The 23970-nt window shown below is 37.1% G+C and overlaps 4 protein-coding genes across 4 annotated transcripts; 2 read left to right on the forward strand and 2 right to left on the reverse strand.

Moving 5' to 3' along the window:
• Positions 1-766: 766 nt before the first annotated feature.
• On the forward strand, positions 767-2559 carry LOC112702880 (UDP-glycosyltransferase 71K1). Its single transcript, XM_025754103.3, has one exon. It carries the CDS (start codon positions 911-913, stop codon positions 2378-2380), a length of 1470 nt encoding a protein of 489 aa, XP_025609888.1. The 5' UTR covers positions 767-910; the 3' UTR covers positions 2381-2559.
• A 281-nt stretch (positions 2560-2840) lies between these two features.
• LOC112702881 (uncharacterized) lies at positions 2841-6269 on the reverse strand. The gene is made up of 4 exons (XM_025754104.2): positions 5785-6269; positions 5585-5694; positions 5209-5396; positions 2841-3913 (listed from the first exon to the last, which is right to left on the reverse strand). Exons 1-4 carry the CDS (start codon positions 5955-5957, stop codon positions 3110-3112), a joined length of 1275 nt encoding a protein of 424 aa, XP_025609889.1. The 5' UTR covers positions 5958-6269; the 3' UTR covers positions 2841-3109.
• A 9182-nt stretch (positions 6270-15451) lies between these two features.
• On the forward strand, positions 15452-16521 carry LOC140174331 (serine/threonine-protein phosphatase 7 long form homolog). The gene is made up of 4 exons (XM_072198772.1): positions 15452-15675; positions 15907-15994; positions 16079-16360; positions 16447-16521. The coding sequence occupies exons 1-4, from the start codon at positions 15452-15454 to the stop codon at positions 16519-16521; spliced, it is 669 nt and encodes a 222-aa protein (XP_072054873.1).
• Positions 16522-16600: 79 nt separating this feature from the next.
• On the reverse strand, positions 16601-17137 carry LOC112701329 (uncharacterized). Its single transcript, XM_025752103.1, has one exon. It carries the CDS (start codon positions 17135-17137, stop codon positions 16601-16603), a length of 537 nt encoding a protein of 178 aa, XP_025607888.1.
• Between the last annotated feature and the right edge of the window lie 6833 nt (positions 17138-23970).

Below are 23970 nucleotides of genomic sequence, written 5' to 3' on the forward strand. Positions count from 1 at the left end.
CGTGCAGCAAGAAGAAGAAGAAGGTGTAATAAAAATGTGCCGCAACAGTATGTGGAGGAACTAACGTCAACGACGAAGAACAAACCAGTGAGAAAGGAGGAGAAAAGAACGATCAAAAAAGAAGGAGAAAAAGAAGGGATGTAGCGCGTGTAAGGGATGTAGCACTTGCAGCGAATTTTGGGGGGTTAGAGTTTAATTGACTTGTAATACTTACAAGCCCTAATCGCTTGTATGCAGAGTTTTTCCCAAAAAAAAATTATTACTAACCATATGTACGAAGAAGAAGGAGAAAAATAGAGAATAGTAAGATAGATATAGAGAATAGAGACTCATACATAAATATACACATATGCCGATTATATTAGCTAAAATTTCTTTCTTACCATACTTCAATACTCATCATCCACTTTATGTACAACCACACAATTGTATCATATTTTAGGTAAAACTATTTTCTTGTTTTTTATATAATATATCATATTCCTTATACACAGTATTCGATTTGTGTTAGTATTGGTTTTTTAGGCTGTGTATCCTAAATGTACAATGTGTATTTAAAATTGTGATTTATCTACACATTACACATTTTAATAAAAATTATATTCTATTAAATTATTAAAAAAAACGTGGAATGCATGTAGCCTCTTCTTAAGATAAGGTTATGTGAAGACAGATTGCACAGTAAGCAGGGTCCGCTAACCATAAATTCCAAGTTAGTTGACAACTTAATGACCCTCCATACTTGCTTTACATAAAAAATAATGAAACCTAACCGTGAAAGTGAAAGGTGTCATCATCATTTCCCACTTGTCTTGTGTGATGGAGAAAAATTCTTCAGTAGTGTTTGTTAAATGAATATTTTCCGACAATAAGACAAAGGGATCTGTAACGTTGTTTCAACTTTTTATGTATGATTATAAAAGCTAAGGTGAAACATAAGCGGAAGAAATCATCTCCCACCACACACAGAATTGAGATAATGGAGACCAATAGAGCAGAGTTGATCTTCCTTCCCACTCCAGGATTTGGCCATTTAGTTTCAGCTCTTGAACTTGCAAAGATCTTAATCAACTATGACAATGACCTCTCTATCACAATCCTCTACATCAAGTTCCCATTCGCTCCCTGTGCAGATTCACACATCCAATCGGTTGTATCCTCATGGCCTCAGATCAAACTCATTGATATCCCTGAAGTAGAGCCGCCACCGCAGGAGGTTCTAATGAAATCAGTAGAACACTACATCTTAGTCTTCATGGAGAGCCTCAAACCCCATGTGAAGAACACTATACAAAAGATGTTGTCATCTTATCATGACTCTGATTCAAACCCTGTTATTGGGTTGGTCATGGATTACTTCTGTTTGCCCATGGTTGATGTGGCAAAAGAACTTGGTGTCCCTTCTTACATGTTCATGACATCAAATGTTGGGTTTACTGCTCTCAATGTTGCTCTCCTCGAACGCAAAATCGATGATCCGTTCACCGATTCTGATACTGATTTGTTGATTCCAGGTATATCTAGTCCAGTTCCTTCAAATGTTTTACCTAGTCCTGCATTTAATAGAGATGGATATGCTGCATATTATAAGCTTGCTCAGAGGTTCAAAGACACCAAAGGGATCATTGTTAATTCTTTTTATGAGGTAGAAAAGCATGCTATTGATGCGCTGTCTGATGTAAAAACAACTCCTATCTATGCTGTTGGTCCTTTGATTGATATCAAAGGTCATCCGAATCCGAAGTTAGACCAAATGCAGCATGACAAGATATTGAAATGGCTTGATGAGCAGCCAGATTCTTCTGTTGTGTTTCTATGTTTTGGGAGCATGGGAAGCTTTGGTCCCTCTCAAACAAGAGAAATAGCGACGGCGCTTCAGCACAGTGGAATTAGGTTCTTGTGGGCTATGTGCTTGCCGCCAAACTCGGACAATACAGATAGAACCTTACCAGAAGGGTTTTTGGAATGGATGGAAGGCAGAGGAATGATATGTGGTTGGGCACCACAGGTGGAGGTTCTTGCTCATAAGGCCATTGGTGGCTTTGTGTCGCATTGCGGGTGGAACTCTATTTTGGAGAGCTTATGGTTTGGGGTGCCGATATTGACATGGCCTATCTATGCGGAACAACAGTTGAATGCTTTTCGGATGGTTAAAGAATTTGGGTTAGCAGTGGAGATGAGACTGGATTATAGGACTGGTAGTGATGTTGTAATGGCAGATGAGATAGAAAATGGGTTGAAAAAATTGATGGACAGAGATAATGTGGTGCATAAGAAGGTGAAAGAGATGAAAAATATGGCTAGAAAAGCTGTCCTTAAAGGTGGGTCTTCTTTCACATCGCTGGGAGAACTTATTAATAATATGAAAGGCAGCAAGTAATGGGCAATAGCTGTTGTTGTATTTGGTGTTGGTGCTTTCTTATAATCAACATACGAAGCTAAATTATTTAAATGGCTATGGCCTGTCTAAGCCATTCTTTAGTGAAATGAGTTGAAAATTGTTGTAGTAGTTTGTTGATCAAGATTTTATTTGAGTAACTACTACTATTATTCTATCAATTCTATATTGCTTTTCAATTTTAGCCCTTTATGGTAAAAGATCTAAGCCCTAAGTTACCTGAAAATGTCTTAAGTATGATTGTTAATATTGCAGATATTTTGCTAACCAAATGAGTGATTTTTTTACTCCATTGATGAAGACTCAGCAATAAATGAACTCAGTACCAATTACCAAAGTCAGAGAGACCGAAGTTAATAAAAATAACAGCTTTGCCTTCACTATTTTCAAGCCTGTAGAGAAATTTAAAATATGATAGCATGAGTAACAGATGTAAACCATATATGTAAAAATTCATTATGCATTAGCATTGATAGATGGAGCTGATTGAACCAAACACAATATTTATCAAAACTCACCACATCCAAAGGAAATTCATCACGGCGCTAACAGCATAGAGGGAGTAATCATGTGACAAACAAAGTAACCGTGGAAATATTATAAGCACTGAAACAAATTTCGGTTTATCAGATGATGTTTAACACACCAATATACTCATTTCTCCTCGTAACAATGGACTGTGGTGCCCATATCCCATGCCTCAAATCGCTTTTACCTTCTTGACCTCTTCTCGTCTCTCATATCAAAATCATTTCTTCCTTTTGGGTCCGATCGATCAGAATCGTTTCTATACGATCTGTTTTCCCGCTTCTTGTCATAGTCTTCTCTTGACCGTGGTGCATAATCTTCTTCATCGTGCTTTCTTGATCTCCTTTCTTCCCTGTTACCAGCAAAATCATCATCATTGTACTTTCTTGATTCTCTTGGCTGACTTGGAAACTCATTGTCATCTTGCTTCCTGGGTCTGTTATCCTCCCTTGCATTAGAATCCCTAGACTTGTGATCAAACTCAACATCATCTGGTCTTGTCGACCTCTGGTCTTCCCTTCTACAATGATCTCTAGGTTCAGGTTCCATATCATCAAAACCACTCCTTCTAAATCTTTTCCCCTCTCTCCTAAATCGATCTTCTCTAGACCTATGTTCAGACTCATCGTCTTCATGCCTTCTTGATCTTTTTTCATCTCTTCTACTGTTATAATCTCTTCCTTCAAGTTTATCCTCATCTTCATGCCTTTTAAATCTCTTTTCACCCCTTCTACTGTTATTTTCTCTCCCCTGATCATCATCATGCCGCCTCCACATCTCCTCTCTTCTTTCACTTCTCTTGGGTTGGCTGTCAGATCCTTTCTCATTGTCATGGGATCTGGGGCGTGAATCTCTATCTCTACTTTCAGGAATACGATTTAATTGGTTGTTGCCAGATTGTCTCTCCTTTTTGGGACCCTGGAATTTGTCATGACCCCATTTTGGGGTGTCATCCTCACGTTGACCCCAACCAGTGTTTGCAGCTCTCTGGATAAACCAATAACGACAACAAAGACAACCAATCACTCAAACATATCAAATTGTAACAGGACAGCTTCAAAATCGTCATTTATACCATAAACAACTTCAAAAGCCCAATTGTATGCAAAGCAAAAGTGAAGAGTAAGTAAATAATGAAAGTAGAGAAAACAAGGTAAGAAAATGAGTGAAGACTTCTAGTTAGAGCTGAGAAGACCTGTCTACCATTTTACTTTATGATAAGTGAACCAAGTGTAATCACTATATCAATTTCTCAGACTCACTGGCTGCACTATAATTCAACAGTCAACAAACTAAAACTTATCCACAATCGAATATTCAAATAGCAGTTGACCATGCAGCTTAATTTTATACAAATATTTTTAGAACGAAAGAGCTTATACACATAAGGAGCTCCACTCATGCTGAGAAAAAATATTGGTTTGAGAATCAAAAGTAAAACTGACAGGTACATTTTATTTCCAATTCTTCTATAAATGGAATTAGTTTTATTATTATAAGGTCAAGATTGAAACAAATAAGATTGACAATGTGGAATTAAAATTCCTATTTATTCCAAGTCCACTATATAAACAAAGAAAAAGTTACCCAATTAACTTATTCATTCTTTAAGATCCCATTGCTGGTAATTTTACATCAACAACACAAGAACTATTTGGAAAAATTGATGTTCAGATAAACCAAGTTGAACCAACCCCCAAAAAATTGAAAAATAGAACTTAATTACAACGAAAACAAATTTCTCATTTAAGGTATATATCAATAATCAGAATATAGGCAATAGCTAAATTTTGTTCAAGGCTTCAGTCACAGTTTTTAAATTATCTGTGCAACTTCTTTGACCAACATTGTGCACTGGTCTGCTTAGAACTTAGAAGATTTGCTTAACATGGCCATTGATGTTCCTGTTACTGAAGCATATTCCTAGAAATTATCAGGTTAAGTTTTTGGTAATAGAAGGTACAATAAGACTCTTCGGTGTTGTGCTCTCTTCACTGGGGTATCATTCCAAAATATTTAATTATAAGTTTCATTTTTCACAAATTAATCCCAATACATGAACTAAATAACAATTACTATGTCTTGTCCCACTAGGTGGGGTTGGTTATGGATTATATAACATCCTAGTATGCTATCATAAATCGTATTTCTAATTAAAACCATTAACCCCTAAATCAAATTACATTCGTGGTCCTTATAGATTCCTCTTTACTTAGAACTATCGGATTAATATGCATAATAAAACCGGGTGCATTGTAGCATAATATAATGGCTGAACTTACTTGCTCATCATGAGAAAATTTGCAAGAAGCGCCGCGAGTACATTCCCCTCTTTGGAAAGCTCTACAGACACCTCGGGCCTCCCTCTTCTGGCGCTCGGTCTCTTCATCTTCCTCTTCCTTTTTCTTATACTTATCAACATGATCCACCCTAATAATTCTACCCAAAATCTGCGCTCCATTCAGATTATCTGAGACAGAGAACACAAAAAACTGTAAACAGACACACCATCAAAAACAACAATAACAACGTCTAAGCCTTTCTATTCTTTTCTTTTCATTATGTAACAGCATGAGCTACCTTGATAGATAAAACTCATGATAAAATCTAAGTGATTTTTTGTGCAAAAATATAAAAATTGAAAATGTAAAGTCTCACCAACAGCAAGATTAGTGCTCCTTTGATCTTCATAAGCAAGGAAGGCAAAACCCTTGGATTTTCCGGTACCTTTATCCCTAACGAGATTAACATCCACAACTTCCCCATACCTGAGTTTAACCAAATACAAATGAACATTAAAATTGAAATTAACAAGGGGAAAAAAGGTAAAAAATGAAAGCGTAAAGGGAATGATTAACTGAGCAAAAACGGCGAGGAGGTCGCCCTCGGTGAGGTCGAAGGGGATGCCGCCGACGAAGACGTAAGCGGATTCTTTGTATTTGGCGTGCCAGGAAGCATCTTCGCCGATTCCGAGAGAGGCTTCTTTGGAGTTGATGCTCTGAATGCGCTTCACTAGGGTTAGCGGATTCATTGGGTTGCACTCTCTGTCTGTCTCTGGAAAGTGAGAGAGAGAGAGTTTGTGTGGGTGTAAGTTAGGGCAGGAAGCTGCTACCAGTAGGAGGAAGGAGTATGGGGGTAGACAACTGAGTTTTTTTTTTTTTTTTGAAGGTAGACAACTCAGTTGAGAACTGAGATCACAATTCACAACCAGTGTTCTTCTTACAAAGTTACAATAATTTTCTTAAGAATTAGAATTAATTTCTTCAATTTGTTATCAAATTATAGCTCTTAGTTTAGCCCAAATATAAATCATACCTAATTTGATATGATTTTCAATTTCATTGTCGTAGATTGTCTTCTAATACTTTATAAAAAATTTCAGTTTTATGCTATTTTATAAAAAAAAAAAAACTATCATTTGTACCCATGAACTTTACGAACGTTGACAAAAGTATTCGAGAAAAAGAAAAGTGACTTTTTACCTATGAAAGATTGGATCTGTCTGTCGATAGTACTCGAATGTCAATAAAACGTTAGCTCCATTAAGTTAAAAGCCAACATGGCACGTTAATTGCTTACCTGACTTTTAATTTTTAATTTGAATTTTTTTTAATAACCTTCCAGGTGGATATAGAAGAGAGAGAGGGAAACGTTAGAGTCACTTCGCACCATTCCATCTTCTTCCTCACCACCCTTATGCATGCCCTAGCAGAGAGAGAGACGTGAACCACGTAATGAACCCGACGCCACAAACCAATCTGCCCAACCGCCTCCATCTGCCCAAAACACCACCGGCGACCAGCATCGCCCAATCCTTCTTCCATTTTCTTCTCTATTTTCCTATTTCTTCCCTCCTTTACGCGTAGTCACTCTGTCTCAGCATGAAAAGCCCCTGCTTCGCATCTTCCAGTCTAGTGAGGAACCAAGGGCGGCGAACTTTTGTGCCGATGCGACCGCCGCTCCTCCGCCTCGCCCAATTTCTTCGTCCTTCCCTTTAATCAGCGCAGGTTCAATTCCCTTTTCCTGCTTTCTTGTCTTTCTTCTCTTTATTTTTATTGCTTTTTCATTCTGTTTTAGTTATCTGGGTAGGTTAAGTTACATGATTTCTATGTTTTGGAGTGAATGTGTTTGCTGTGGCTAAATTTTGTGGGTTGTTTGATGCCAACATAGAACTAAACACGCTGTCTGAATTTGCTGCACACCACATGTTCGATATATCGCCTGAATGAAGTTTTTTATTTAAACCTTATATCTGATTAGAATAGGGTTTAAGTTTTGTTTTCATTAGGCATTTTAATTCACAAATATGCAGTTTTCTGAACTTCGTGATGATGATTGTGATTAAAAATTTGGTTATGCGCTAGTTGAATGTCCTTGTTGAACACCAAGTTATCTATATGTTGTTGTCACTCAATGAAGAGATACCTACCTAACAAAATGTAATTTGGTAAATTCTTCATATTTTACACAGTTGAAAATAATACCACCACCACCATAAGATAATTATAGTTTTCAGGGGACATTTTTCTGAAAATATTCAGTATTTTACACGGATTGGCAGCAAGTATAGCCTATTACATATTCCTCACCAAACATTATAACATGTATATCTCAAATCATTATTCTATAAATCAATAATTGAAACTCTATTTTTCATTTAATAAATAATGGAAAGGATTAAGGGATGTATTGGGCTGATAAATGCAGTTTAGCTAAAATTTCAAATAATGTATAACTAAAATTGTACTAATTCTGAATTATTCTAATAAATTTAAATCATATCTTTTTTATTGTGTAATAAATTTATAGAAACAATAGTCATTTAATTATTGAGTGAATCATATTTTATAATTTAATAATTAGAAAAGTCATAAACATAGTCCAAATTTTTTCGTGAGTCAAATTTAGTGAAAATAGACAATTAAGTTTTCCATGAACCAGGATTTGTTCATTTAGTGGTAATAGACATACGTATATAATTAATAAGATTTACATGAATAATAATATTTTAAGAAACTAATTATCACGTTAATATTTTAAATTTTTATCTATTGGCTAACTAAAATATTTTTATCTATTTTATGTTAAATATTTTTATCTATTGCAGTTTAGCTTCTCTTATTGCTTGTCTCAAATAAAGTGCAACTGTTTTCTGAACTTTTTGATGATGATTGTGATTAAACTTTGGTTATGCGCTAGTTGAATGTCCTTGTTGAAATAGTAGGTGTATTGATATGGAATGTTCATTCTTTTTTTATTGACAGAAATGGCTACCACGACGCATATCACATTAATAATACACCATAGAGGTAGACTTGAAAGGGGATCGGATGGCAAGTTGTGTTATGCAGAAGGTGAAATTATTGAGGTGGAGAGAGCTAATGTGGATACTCTGAATGGCTTCTTCATTAGTGACCTACTGAAAGACATTGGGTATCCAATCATCTCCGATTTCTACTAGCGACAGCCTAGACTAGAAATTAAAGGTGGTTTGAGGCTTCTGCGACTTGACATGGATGTCGTTAAGATGTATGAAGCTGTTGTGGAGAATGGGTATAAGATTGAATTATACACAGAGCACCCAATTAGTCAAGCAGATGTTGTAGATACGAATGAAGAAGCTGGTGTAGAAGCACCTGATCAGGTTAATGTAACTCCATCAAGGAGGAGGAGGAAAGTTTGTGTCATGAGGACTCCAACCCCAAAGAAGGCAATAGGTCATAGAAGAATTCTTCACCTGGAAGGGGTACATACTGAAGCCCACATTACAGAGGAGACCCATGGTACAGAAAAGGCCCAACCAGATGCCAGCCCAAATCCATCAGTTCCAGCTACACCAAAGACAGTTCATGTATCTGAAGAATCTGCTACACCAAAGCCGTTTGGAAAGGAAGAAAAAAGAGAGCAACTATTGGAGGCCCTTCCCATCCGGTGATGAAGATGGAAATGTCTATGAGGTTCAAAGGCTACCTGTGAAGGTGAGTGTTGACTTGGGGAGAAGGACTTGTTCATGCAGGTTATGGCAGCTTACTGGACTTCCATGTAGGCATGCATGTGCTGCCATTGCATACCAAAATCGCAGGGCCGAGGACTCCCTTCACAACTGGCTTACTATGGGAGCATACAACCTAACATATCAGTGGACAGTTCAACCTGTCCCAAGCCAGGAGTACTGGGAGAAGGGAAACCACTATCCATTGTTGCCTCATGTGTATAGAAAACCTATTGGGAGACCTACAAAAAAGAGAGACGCTCGTATAGATGGTCCTAGAGAGAATCCTGATCCCCATAGAGCAAAGAGGAGATATGGCCCCATTAAATGTACATATTGTTTGAAGGTATAACCTAACATTCCATGTCTCATTTGTTTACTTTTGCATATTGGTTGTATTGTAAAGAAATTAAAATTGTAATTATTGCTACTGTTTTCTCAGACTGATCATAACAGCAGAGGATGTGACAAGAAAAAAGAAGCTATGGCTAGTGGAGGAGCTGCATCAGGTAGTGGTAATCAGCATCAGGGTGCAGCAGCAACAACTGAAGGTATGGGTGTTGATAATCTTGATGAGGATGCTGTCAGAGAGCAAGAGATGTATTGGGAAAAGACTTTGGAGGCAGCAGATGCTGAAGCATCAGCTTCAGATTCACCCAGTGTAAGTTATTTATATCCACTCTCTTCTTCTACTTATTGGCATGAAGATAATTTTATCTTGCATTAAAAATTTGAGCTAATGCAATTATCAACATTTATAGGTGAATGTTGATGATCTGAACTGTGTGAATCCTTCTGAAGAACCTATGGCAGTAAGACCTCCACCTTCTAACTCCTCTACTGCATATGTGCCACCTAGACCTATCATAAAGCCAACCATGTCCAAGAGACCAATTAGGAGGAGAAATATTAAGAGGTCACCACTGTCATAACCTTCTCCCCTCAGACCTACCCCACCACAACCTACTACCATAACGCCTACCACACCACAACTTTCTGTTGTTAGGCCTACATCACCAACTAACCAACCGCCTCCAAGAGTTACCAGACAAACAATGCATGGTGCAAGTCGAGGGACCACTACACGATTTATGCGATTCATGCCAACTCCACCATCCACAATTCAAACACCAGGCACATGGTCAGTACCTGGGTTCCGTCCACCAACAGGAGCATCTTCAAGTGGCAACAACAACGGGATTTCTAGTGGCAGCAGTAACTCCACACCCAACAAATAGGATTTTTTAGTCTGAATTTGTTTTTTGATGAAGTACTTGCTGTAATGAGAGCTCCATGAACTCTTATATTATGGTCTTTTTGTAACTTATGCCTAGTAAAAACAGCATACAACTTGATACTTTCATGTTCATGGTTTGTATTGGTTCTATTAGGTACATTTGATTTGCTACAGCTACATCAAACTCATACCCTCGTTTTGAGGCTTTTGTTGATAACTGCATATGAGTAAATTACTTCAAGGTTTATTATAGCTTATGGAATGAATTACTAGTTCCATTTCCAGGTTACAACTTTGCTATTTATTTTACAATACCATGTTTCTGGCTAGTTTAAGACAAATCACGACATCTATATTTCGTTTTTTGTCAAAATTGAGTTAACTCCAATTTAACAGATATCAAATACATTAACAATCATGGACATTAATGTCATAACACAACTTGACTTTTTCCACAACAAGTGAAGATAGTAACAGAATTTCGAAGTTCATCATCATCGAGACCAACTAGCTTCTAAGTTCATCATCATTGAAACCAAAAAGCTGCACAAAAAGATCCCAGGACAACATACACCATAAGCACAGTTACATATTGATTAATTGGAGTAGATTCAGCCCTACACAAATCAGTAAACTCAAAAAAAATAGTTATAACCCATGACCTAATAGTTCTAATTTCACCCTGGAGCTTCCCTATCTTTAACAAGATCTTCACACTATTCTCTTGAATCTCTTTTCTTTGCCCAGTGAGATTGACCTCATGGTTACTACAGGAGCTATCTTGATTTTTTCTAACAAGGGCTCTTGCCAGTCCCTCCCATCCTCCGGCAATCTCATCTACCCATACAAAATATTTGCAATCCATCGTCTGTAGTGTGAAAGGGAGGAATAAGGATTCATTCACAATAAGTTAATCTGATCAGAAGCACAAAAATAAAAAGACTTACCTTTCATAGAGGACACCTTACGAACCATCTCCTAAGATTTGTTAAGGTTTCAGATTGTAGCAACACCACACCCTGTCCACAAAAGCATCTCCCAGACAAAGTCTTCTCGTCACCCCTCTTGGAAGACGAAGTCCCTTCTTCGCTGATGCTTCCATTCGAAGAACATTGGTTACCTCTGCTTCTCCTAGACATTCTAGGGTTTTGAAATTGAAATTGGGGAAACAGTTGAGGATAAATTAGGGAAATGGGTGATGTTATAACGGTATATTTATGCTTGGACACGTTAGACTGCTGATTCAAAGCTAGGTAAGCAGTTAACGTGCTATGTTGGCTTTTAACTTAATGGAGCTAACGTTTTATTGACGTTCGGATACTATCGACAGACGGATCCAGTCTTTCATGGGTAAAAAGTCACTTTTCTTCTTCCATGGGTAGTTTTGTCAGCGTTCATAAAATTCTTGGGTACAAATGGTAGTTTTTCCAAAACAAAAATCAGTTATATACTACTATAAACATTTTAAAGTTTACACATTTTTATTGTACGTATTAATATTTTTATAACATAGTAAATATTTTAAATTTATTTTAAATTTAATTAATTTGTATATAGGGGTAAATGCATATTGGATTAGATATGGTCGAAATTTCGATCTAATTTGTACTAAAATCATCAAATCGAATCAGATTCGATCCACACATTTATACATCGGATCAAATTTCATATATATTTGCAAAACATAAAATATTTTAATTTTTTAAAAAATATTAATAAAATTCTTTTTTCTATTTTTTAAATATATTTACTTTTAAAATATTATTAAGCATATCTTTTTTAAATAATAAAAATAAAATAATGCAATATATATGATAATTATTAGTTAAAATAAAACATAAAAACAATATTTATTTATTTATTTATTTATTTATTTTGTGGATCTGCGGATATACAAGACCTGCAATTTGATTCTATTAGTGTGCGGATAGAATCCGATTCGACAGCCTTATGAGTCAAATCTCTATCTGTAGTTTTTGCATCGAATTCGAATAACACTGTAAATATGCTAAATAGATCTGATCCATGAATACCTCTTATGTACGGTGTCAAAATAAAAATGTTTATACAATAAAAAGATTTGTTTAATAATTTAAATGAGGAAAACAAATTCAGTAACTTTCAAACAATAGAAAATGAGATGCAGAAATACTGAAATAGTTGAAGGATCTAATGAATTTCAATTTATCTATTTCTGCCTATTAATTTGTTGCAAGCTACAACAAATTATCTATATATCCAATTTTTTATTAATTAGTTGTAGGCTAAACCAAAATCAAAATTTGGGGTAATGTACTTAAATAAATTAAATGAGAGAAACCTTTATCTATATATAACATTTGGAAAGTCCTTACGTGAGTGTCTTGTTTTGTTTATTATGTAAACCGTGGGAGCTAACCACGGTTTTAAAATTATTCATAAACTATGGGAGGCTTGAACGGATTTCAATTGGAAAAGTTTGAGCATAAACCGTGGCTGCTCACCACGATTTATGAAGGAAAATAGCTAACCGTAAACCGTACTTGGTCACCACGGTGTGTGAAGAAAAAGCTCTAAACATAAACCCATCCTAGCTACCACGGTTTACATTGAGAGTACAAAGTAGTATAAATACCAAGGTTGCGAGAACCGGACCGGTCAATGAACCGGTGAAGTGACTGGTTTACTGGTTTACAGGTTCAATCGGGGTTCAACCAGTTTAATTAAATATTAAATAAAATTATTAAAAATTTAGTATATAAACACATGAAACACAATACGAGTTCCTTAATGCATTGAAGAGGAAATTATCCAATAGCTATTAAATGTACAATGATGATGCCTATACCAAATGAATTATGTAAATGGAACACAAACTTAAAAAATAATCTATAACCTCTAGAGCTCTTAGTGGCTTCAGTTCTCTGTGAAGTGTGAACTTTTCCATCTGCATTACTCGTTGACTCCCCTGCCCTGTTGCATTCTTCATTGCTCTTGACCTGCTCCTCTGCTGTGTTGCACGGTTCATCAAGAGTCATTCCATTCCCATTTTCACATTCACCATTCTGGCATTCTCTCTACAATCTTCAGGTGGAGATGCATGAGGGACATCCTCCTGGCAGGTTCAGAAGCATCCCTTTCAGATACTTTCACCACTAACACAATATAACAAAAATCAAGCACATAAAATACACCAAAATTAGATAAAATTCAAACTTGATAAATTCAGATGATACGGCAATGAAGTTATTAAAAAATCAGAGTCCCAAAATTGAACTTTTATCAAAATTTATATTCGGTAAAATTCAAAATTACAAAATGATTAATCCATATAATTAACAAAATAAAAAAATTTGAAAAGCAGAAGAACTCAAAACAAATACTCTGCATCTGAAGTTATGAATTCAAATATGCCCTAAATTCCTCACTGAGTAAAAAATTAATTGAAAAAAAAAAACAAAAACCAGAAAAATTTTTAACATAAACAATGTAGTGAAGCAATCCATCATAACACCATCAACTGAGAATCAAACAAATTAACAACAAACAAGTGAAGCAACTCAGAAATCAGAATAAATAAAATTAACAAACACAACAGAGGAAACAAATAAAAAACTAAAGTGAAAAAGAGAAGAAAAATTAGTGAAAATAAACAAGACCACGAAGATGTTGAGGGACGATGAAAATTGAAGAACTCACGGGCGATGGCGAAGAGCCCACGTCGGCACAGGTACATTCGCACTTCAGACAGAGAGGTGCTCGACACAGACAGAGGAGAGATGTCTCGGAGACAGAGGCATTTTTGATGACGAGAAAGAGGCAGTCGACGACGGGGACGACAGAGAAGACTGGCAGCGTCTGAGACTAAGAGCGAGATAGATTAGGAAATTTTGCCATTTTGGTGAGACTGAGAGTGAAAGAGAAGAGGGAAGAGAGAAGCAGAGAAGCTCGATAAGCCATGCACATCAACCACAGCTCCACCGCCTCCTTCCTCCGCCGCTACCGTGCTCCGACAAGCCTCATTTTTCTGCTACTCTCCAAAGAACCTTTGAATTAGAGATTTTGATTTTGGTGTTGGTGACACTGAGAGTGAGAGAAGGGAGAGGGGATTGGGGGCATTTGGGCTACGCGTATTGTTTTTTTTTAATTAAACCAAAACGACGTCGTTTGGTGTTTAAGGCGAAAATCGGATTTCAACAAAAAAAAAATCGACCAATTCGTTCGGTTCACCGGTTAACCACCGGTTTGGCCAGTTTTTTCACCAGTTTTTTGCAGGCCGATTTTAGACGTTGACCGGACCGGTTAACTGACCAGTTCTCGGTTAATCCGGTCGAACCGGTCGGTCCGGTCCGGTTTTCAGAACAATGAGAAATACATAATTCGTGGATAGTCATCACGGATATCATTTGTGCCAAACCAAAATTGTTACAGCTTGGTGGTTGAGAGAGTTTGAGGAAAAGGTTTGGAGGTTTTGGTGACATTTAGATGGTGGAGCCATGGAAGACGAAACTCGCATGTACCGGCTAAATGGCGTTGCACACGTGGCTGGATACATCGATCAAGAGGTTAGTTATTATTATTATTTTTTTATTTTTATTATTATTTTGAGTTGCTATTATTATTATTATTATTATTATTATTATTATTATTATTATTATTATTATTATTATTATTATTATTATTATTACTACTTTTATGATAATTGTTATTATTATTATTAATTTTATTTTTATTAGTATTGGGAGCTGTTAGTATTATTATTATTGTTATTGTTAGTACAATTATTCATGTTGGTATTGTTATTATTCTCATTGTTTCATTATTGTTATTATTATCATTAGAGAAAATAGAAAACCAATGTGGGTATCTAATGATTTTTTTAAATTATATTTGATGTTATTAGTATTGGTCGTATGTTGAGGATTTTCTTACCCACATTTTGCAACCTATTAGGGTTATTAGCGGTGTAAGGAGACAACAAAATATGCCTTTACACGACCGAATTATACCATATCTGGAGACCGCTGGGTTGTATCACCTCGCTAGGCTAAACAGTGAGTGGTTATCGGTTGATGAGCCTCTACTTAGCGCATTCGTTGAGAGGTGGCGTCTTGAAACCCACACCTTTCACATGCCGTTTGGGGAGTGCACCATCACTTTGCAAGACGTAGCATATTAGCTGGGTTTGCTAATCGATGGGGACGCCGTTAGTGGTTGTCTGACTGACTTTGAGAATCTGATGGAGAACGAAAGACCCGCATGACTGTGGTTTCGGGAGTTGTTTGGGGAGTTACCGCCACAGAATAAAATCAAGCAGATGACGGTGTGCTACACATGGTTCCATGAGAGGTTTCGGGTTCTCCCAACAGACGCGAGTGAGGAGACGGTGCGTATATACCCGCGTGCTTATATTCTGATGTTATTGTCATCTCAGCTGTTTGCGGACAAGAACGCAAACAGGGTTTACCTTTACTGGTTGCCTTATTTGGCATCGCTGGATGATTTGGGTAGATATAGCTGGGGCTCAGCTGCACTGGCCTGGTTGTATAAATGTCTTTATCGTGGGACAAATAGAAACATTGTTAACTTGGCCGGGCCACTACAGCTTCTACAGTCTTGGATTTTCTAGAGGTTTCCCAGTTTGAGACCTAGTGGTTTTGATGTGTTTGGATTTTCGCTTGCATCCAGGTTCGCTTTATTATTTTTGGTGCATAACTTGTTCAATTTCATGTGTTCTTGTTTGTTATGACATGCTTTCAATGAAAATTGTAGGTGGAGCGAATATCTACCGAGAAACGATGCAGGGGATCAAAGAGTGGTATCTGCACACCTTTCTTTGGATAGATTACATGTCCACGATGTGAGTCGTTTAGTGGTTGCTCTTACAAGCACTGGTTCATGTTTAATCTTCTGGTCTTACCTAACTTTAACTTGTTCGATACAGTTTATGTGGGAGCCTTATTCTTCTCCTGAGGTTGCTACTGTTGTTCATCTGGAGATACTAGTTAACGAGCACCGTAAGCTATGGACGGTGGTCACTCGCCTGATATATTTTGCTGCGATTGAGTGGCATCAGGTGGATAGGGTGGTACCGCAGTTCGGCAGTGTTCAGCATCTCCTTCAGTTGGCTCTGAACATAGATTGGCTCCATGCGAAGGATGGAAGGGGTGGAGACCGATGGTTCTCCAGATACTATCAGGAGTGGCATCAGCATTGGGAGAACCGGGTTGATTTAGTCATACCGGTCGATCGAGTAGCTGACCCCGGTCCATCAGCTGAGTACTTGGACTGGTGGGGCCGTGTGGTCCACAGATTCCTATCCCCAAATGTTACATTTCATTATCCGAGGCCGATTGTTTTGACCGAGGAGGCTCGTCACAGATTTAGTCATACCGCTATCCTCGTGTTGGGTTCACTTGTCATACTCCATCCGGTTGGCCCAGTCACACATGGCCAGATTCTCAGTTCACATGATGTCAAACCAGTAATAAAACTCTGCTTTAGTTTTTGCATAGGCAGCATTCACCAGCATCCTCCTTGCATCTTTACCTTTGAAGCTAAGGCTAAAATTCGCTGCCACATGACGAATACAGTACACTCGAAAAGCACGTGGAGGCAGCCAAGCATTCTCGGGGGCCTCAAGTTCAGCCTTGATGCCATTATGCCAGTTAGAGATAACAAGGATACCTTCCTGTGGCGTCACATGCGATCGTAGGTTGGACAAGAAGAATGACCATGACTCCGCATTTTCTCCCTCCACAATGGTGAAGGCTATCGGAAGGATGTTCGAGTTTCCATCTTGCGCAATCGCCAATAGTAACGTGCCTTCATACTTGCCATACAAGTGGGTACCGTCAATACTCACGATGGACTTGCAATGCCGGAAGGCCTCTAAGCAGGGCGGAAATGTCCAGAAATGACGATGAAAATACACCGTTGACTCATCCACCTGATCCCCAATGTGAACAGGAGAGGTCTTCAACATAGTGACTATCCCAGCCATGGTCGATTGTAACCCTAGCATCCAACGTGGCAACTCGGCATACAACTCTTCTCAATCTCCATATATTTGTGCTACTGCCTTCTGTTTTGCCATCCAAACCTTCCTGTAACTAGGCCTGAACCCATAATCAGCTTCTGTTGCTTGTTGCAAGACCTTTATCGTAACCGCAGCATCCGCCCTAACCAACGAAAAAATCCTCACACAGATAACGTAGTAATTAAGCTGACGGTGATAACTGGAAAAGGAGGTGGCCAAGCAAGTGTGCGGACCGTTGTACCTCCTAACCTCCCAAGTGCCCTTTCGTGCACGAAGCGATATGCGAATCAACTAACTACAACTCTTGCCGAACTCCTAGCATTTTTCATGATACTTCAGATGATCCGATTCCAAGACTCTGTACTCAACACCTCGACGGATGCTATAGTCCTTCACACTCAAAACAGCTTCATCTTTATTCTGGAATGATTGCCCAATCTAAAATTCTGTAGAAGAACCCGCAATTGTAGAACCTCCGTCTGCCTGTTGACCTAGAGCCTCCAAGTTTAGAGTGGAGAAGTGCGTAGGGTACTGCTGTGTGCCAGAACTTGAAGGCCCATGCTGTGCATGTGGATTGGCACCTATGTCATCATCACTGTCCCCAATGATCTCTACAGGCTCCTGGTCAGAGTCATCATCCCGCATTGCATTCTCTACTCGATCAGGTTCCTCGAAGCCTTGAACTTCATGAATTATGCCACCATTGGTATCCGCCTCAAATGCCTGATGCCAGACCCCAGGATTCTCCAACGGTACAGAACCAATTGCCTCCGTTCGATCTAAATCAGCCGCGAAGGAAGGGGATGTGACCTACAGAACAGATGGTCCGGCCGCATGCATCAAACTAGACGCACCGCCTGCGGCAATCGAGCTATGAACTGGAGCTGATGCCCCAGAACTATCGACACCAAGCTCCAACTTTGCATACAGCTCGTGTATTCTGACCTCCGGAAAACTCCTAACACAATGAAACAGAACCCTAATATCTTCATCAGTCGCTAGCATAAACGTATCATACTTAACACCGGTCAAGATAACTGTGATGGAAATCTTGTAGAATAGCTTCTTCACCCACTTGCTCCCAAATACCCCAAGCTTCTGCAAAATTCTGTTCTTCACATCTGACAAAGTGCTTGATGAACTGATGAATACACTCAATGGTTCTCTGTCAGTGAACTTCACACCATATTTTTTGCTTCTTTTGATTTTCCCAGAGCAATGCACTAAGACAAGCAAACTCTCTTCCTCACTTGCCATTGTGATAATGATCTCTTCAACAGCTTGAATCTCACTCACATATTTATAGAATTTCTCTCCTCATAAACCGTGACAGCTAACAAGGGTTTATGCCTATTCAAAATCCTTCATAAACCGTTGCTGCTTACAATGTTTTATGCACCTTTAGCTCCCTTAGTAAACCGTGATGGCCCGCCACGGTTTATGATCAAACCTTCTCAAACGTAAATCGTGCCAGGTAGCCACGGTTTACATATAATTTTGAAACCGTAGTTAGCTCCCACGGTCTACATAATATTAAAAAAGGACACGCTCGTAACCAGTTTGCAAATGTTGTAATCAGGTAAACCTTTCTCTGTTTTATTTTATATAAGTACATTGTCCCAAAATTTGTATGTAGTTCATTTTAGAGCGTAACGAATTACTCAAAAATAAAAGAGGATATAAATGTAAGTAATTTTTAATAAAAATATTTGTGTAATAAATCTTGTCAAATAATTTATTTACCTAAATTACCCTATTTTGTTATTCTAGATACATTTTTATAAAAATAATTAATATTCTAAAATATCCTTAATTTAGTATTAGAGGTAAAAATGGGTTAGTCAAATTTTAATTTAGAAGAAAAATTCATGTTATAAATATATAGCCAAGTCTACACTTATTATTTTCTATATGTGTTTTTTCTAATACCAAAATTCGATCTATTTAAAAGCTCTACAAATCTGTTTCATAAACTATAGTTTAAAATAATAAACTACAAAAACTAAAATTGATACTAAATAAAGTAAACAATTATTTTTTTATCATAAATGATTTAAGCACGAATAAAATTAACCACAAAAAATAATTATATCTATAATATTGTGATAAAATTACTTGAAGTGGATGCCTATTTTCATAAGACTCAGATTATCAAGAGTGGTTGTAGTTAATAAAGTTTAAAAAGAGTGTTCTTCATACGTCTATAAATAGTAGTAAAATCTAAAGCATATGACACACAATAGTAACAATAAAATCGCTTCTCTCCTTCTTTATATACTATTTTTCTCTTTCTCTCTTTTACAAATAAGTTACTACATATATTAGTAAATATATATAAATCACTTCTATTATATTGAGATAATTATATTGATGAATTTTGCTACTAAAATTATCTATTTATGCTTCTTTATTTTTATCTATTTCTTTTTCCTTATTTATTTATTTTACAGTACGTTATCAGCACGAGACTCTAATCAAAATTTAAGAAGACTAAGGTAATAAATTTTCATTATGTCAAAACTCTCCCATCTTGAATTTAATGCTCTTGATATATCTGGAAATAACTATTTATCATGATACTAGATGCTGAAATCCATCTTGAGTCAATGGATCTTAAAGATACCATTAAGGCTGAAAATAATGTATCTTAGAAGGATAAAACCAAAGTCATGATCTTCCTTCATCGACATCTTGATGAAAGATTGAAAAATAAATATCCCACACTAAAAGATCATGCAGATCTATGAAAAAACCTTAAAGAAAGGTATAATAATCATCAAAAGACAGTGATACTTCCTCAAGCCCGATATAAGTAGACGCACTTGTGTCTACAGGATTTTAAACCCATAAATAAATACAATTCAACAATGTTCTGAATTACCTAACGAATGAAATTATGTGGGAAAAAGATAACTGATAATAATATGTTAGAGAAAACTTTCTCGACCTTTCACGCTTTGAATGTGCTCCTGCAGCAGCAGTATCGAGAAAAAGAATTTAAAAAATATTCTGAGTTAATTTCTTGCCTTCTTGTTGCTGAACGCAACAATGAGTTACTTTTAAAAAATCATGAAGCGCGCCCAACTGACGTCGCCCCATTTCCTGAAGCAAATGCGACAGATCATTACCCCAGAAGAGGTAAATAGCAAGGTTTTGGTAACAAAAAAATTTATGGAAGGAAGAAAAGTTATGTTCACAAGAAAGGATCTCACCATAAGTGGGATAAAGAAAGAAATAATGGGTAAAATAAATCAACAGAGGATAAATATTTTTGTTGTAGTAGAAAGGGTCATTGGTCGCGTACCTGTCGTACCCCGAGGCACCTAGTTGATCTTTACCAAGTATCCTTGAAAAATTATGACAAAGAAAAGGAGACAAATTTTGTTTCAAAGAATGTTGGTAAAAATTACACCACTCATTATGAGTATTTGATTTCTTTGAGGATCTTGAAGGAAATATTGGTCATTTGATCAATGATGGAAAAGACAAAAAGTTTAATATGTGGGTTTGCTAAAGTACTCATGTAAATAAATAATGTAAAATTTTTTTTGTTAAGTTTTATTTTCAATGTAATTAAATTTCAAGTATTATGTATATAAATAATGTTTAATAAAATATTTATATTTATGAATTTCAAAACTACTAAATGTGCTAAGTTTTAAAATAATAATAAATTTTTTACCATATGATACTATATACAATATTTCTTAGAAAAACAATAAAAAAATTTACTGCGCATATACTTCTACTCATTTTATTATTATTATTTGTCTTTGAAGAAAATGGCCAGGACATATAATAAAAATATTTGCATTGCGGATAGTGAAAATTCGCACATCATCATCAAAAGCAAGGTTCTGAGAATCAGACCGGTCATCGAACCGTTTTAGTCACTGATTCACTGATTTATTGGTTTAAACAGTCCAACCATGATCTCACCGAAAAAACCGTTTTAGAATAAAATAATATATAAATTTTAAATATATATCCTAAAATATAAGTATAACTTTTGATAAAGATCTTCCTACCAATCCAGTTCTTTTGGTATAGCTTTGTGGTATAATTATAGCTTTGTGGTATAATTATACCAATTCAGAATTAGACTGCATATACTACATTCAAGGAGAAATCTTATGCTTGTACAACTTAACAGCACATAATCCACCTGACATAAAGCTAAGCAAGGACTCAAGAATTGTTTATTTCTGGACAAAAGGGGATCATAAACAACTGATTTTGTGGAAGTTCAATGAATAAACAAACAAACTACAATAATATGCATTATGCAATGCCATAAACAAACCAATGATGAAGGGTTCCTCTTTTTAAGCTTGTGGAGGACTAGAATCAATCAACATAGTAGCTGTTGGGATAATCTTCCTTCTTAATTCTTTTATACCTCAAATAATTTCCTACAAAATGAAAACTGAGCACAAAATAGGGCCTTAAAACAAAAACAAAACAACACTCACAGAGCCAGAAATCAGAACATTCACACAGCCAGAAATCAAGAACAATCAGCACAATATATTAAAAAGAGTCAGAAATCAAGAACAATCAGCAACTAAAATTAAAATACAGCAACAAATAATCACCCTAAATACTAAAATCGATAAATCTATCAACAAAAATTCAAAAACAGTTGATTCAAAAGTTAAAAAACACTAAAACAGCAGCAGCAAGTACCAAACAGCAACAAGTAATCCCTAATCACACTAAACCTGAAATTTCAACAGCAACAAGTAATCCCTAATCACACTAAACCTGAAATTTCAACAAACATTACAAACAGCAACAAGTAATCCCTAATCCCTAAACAAAATTTCCAATAATGATTTCATTTTCATTTTTAGCAGCAGCAAGAAAATTTTAACCAAAATTTCAGAAATCAAATAAAGAGCAGCAGCACAAAATCAACAAACAGAGGCTCTGGGGAGAGAAGATGGAGACACGAATAAAACAGACAGAAACACTAACCTTCGATGGAGGCACAGACGGCGACCAGGGAGATGCCGGCTACCGGGGAGACGACGGCGAGTGGTGATACGGCAGCAAGTTGCTTCAAGCCAAAAAAACAGAGAAGCCACGGAGGTCAAACCGATGACGGGAAATTAGGACGCCGAGCTACAAGAGAGGGCCAGGCCACGGACGGCGACGACATCACGGACGGCGGCAGCACTGCGGCAGAACAATTGCAAAATTCAGAGAAAGCCTAGGGTTTTGGTTTGGTGAGTTAAGATGAAGAGCCGAAGAGGACCTGTCGACTTACTGGATTCCGAACACAGGGATGAGGAAGAAGCGGCAGTGCTGAGGAACTGGAGACGGCGGCAGCGCTGAAGAACTGGGAACAGCGGCGACGATGGAGGGCTAGGGTTCCTTTGCTTTAGAGTTCTCCAGGGAGTGAGTGATGGAGCACAGAAGTTGGTGAATTAAAAATTATTGAATTAATTACGTTGCCAGTATAGTTCTTAACTCACCGAAAATCTGCCTATCAATTTAAAAATATGTCACAGAGAGTTTAAATTAAAAATTACTGGGAGTTTGAGTCCCAGTTCGTCTCCCAACGAGTTGCAGGAAAGTGTGCTATTTTATTAATTAGATGTTTCCAAAAAGTTGAGTTAAGTAAATGGAAAATTAAATTGAGGAAATTTGAATAATATAAATAAAAGCCTTGACTGGGAGTTGATTAGTTGGAATCTCTATTATTGATGGAGTGATTTTAGGATTAATTTATAATTAATGGTTGTTATGTTTAGTTATTCTTTACTAGGTAAAGGAAAGTCAAACAAGTTGGAATGATAGATCTGTTCACGAGTTGCAACCCACTTAGTTCAAAGGGATTGGTGTTAGTGACAAGATAGCAATCCAACAGTTAACCCAATTACAAATTCCCTTTCAATCCTTCTAACTCAAGAGTTCCTTTCAATCAACTCCCTATCAAGTGAGAGGAACTACTCGCTCATTGTAAATAATAAATCCATAACATATGAAAGGAAATTAAAAGAAGACATGATTATTGGAAAATAAAATGGATTAAAATGAAAGAAATAATTCTTGTATTAAATAATCATAAAAGTATTCGAATGACAAAATTGAACAAAGCAAAGAACATGGAAGAAATAAACCAAGTTAAGAGAACGAACTAGAATGACGAAGTCTTGATGAGGAAATAACTCTTCTCAATGTTCCAATGCTAAGACCAATTGAAAATTAAATTCTAAAACCTAAAGAGAAAAACCTAGAGGAGGAGTGAAAACTAGATCTAAAAACTAAAAACTGTGTAGAATGAATGTTGTCTTTCGTTTCTGCATGTTCCTTGGCTCTAGTCTGCTGTTCTGGGCCAAGAACCGGGTCAAAACTGGGCCCGAAATTGCCCCCCAGCAAATTCTGCAGATTGTGCAGATCGCGCATGTCACGCGATCGCGTCGTCCACGCGGACGCGTCATTCGCGTTCTTTTCGTGCCATGCGTTTGCGTCGTCCACGCCTCCGCGTCACTTATGCAGTTCCTTTCCACGCGGTCGCTTGAGCCATGCGGCCGCGTCGACGCGATTTCTCCTCTACTGCGCGAACGCGTGAGCCATGCGGCCACGTCGCTTCTCGCTGGTTGTCTCCTCAATTTCTTGTGTTCCTTCCATTTTTTGCTAGCTTCCCTTCCAATCTCCAACTCATCCATGCCCTATAAAGCCTGAAACACTTAACACACAGATCATGGCATCGAATGGGACAAGGGAGAAGTAAAATGCATAATAAAGAGTCTCTAGGGAGCAGTTTTCAACCATGTAATAATTCCAGGAAG

The sequence above is a fragment of the Arachis hypogaea genome, chromosome 7 (assembly GCF_003086295.3).
Source record: "Arachis hypogaea cultivar Tifrunner chromosome 7, arahy.Tifrunner.gnm2.J5K5, whole genome shotgun sequence".
NCBI classification, from domain to species: Eukaryota; Viridiplantae; Streptophyta; class Magnoliopsida; order Fabales; family Fabaceae; genus Arachis; species Arachis hypogaea.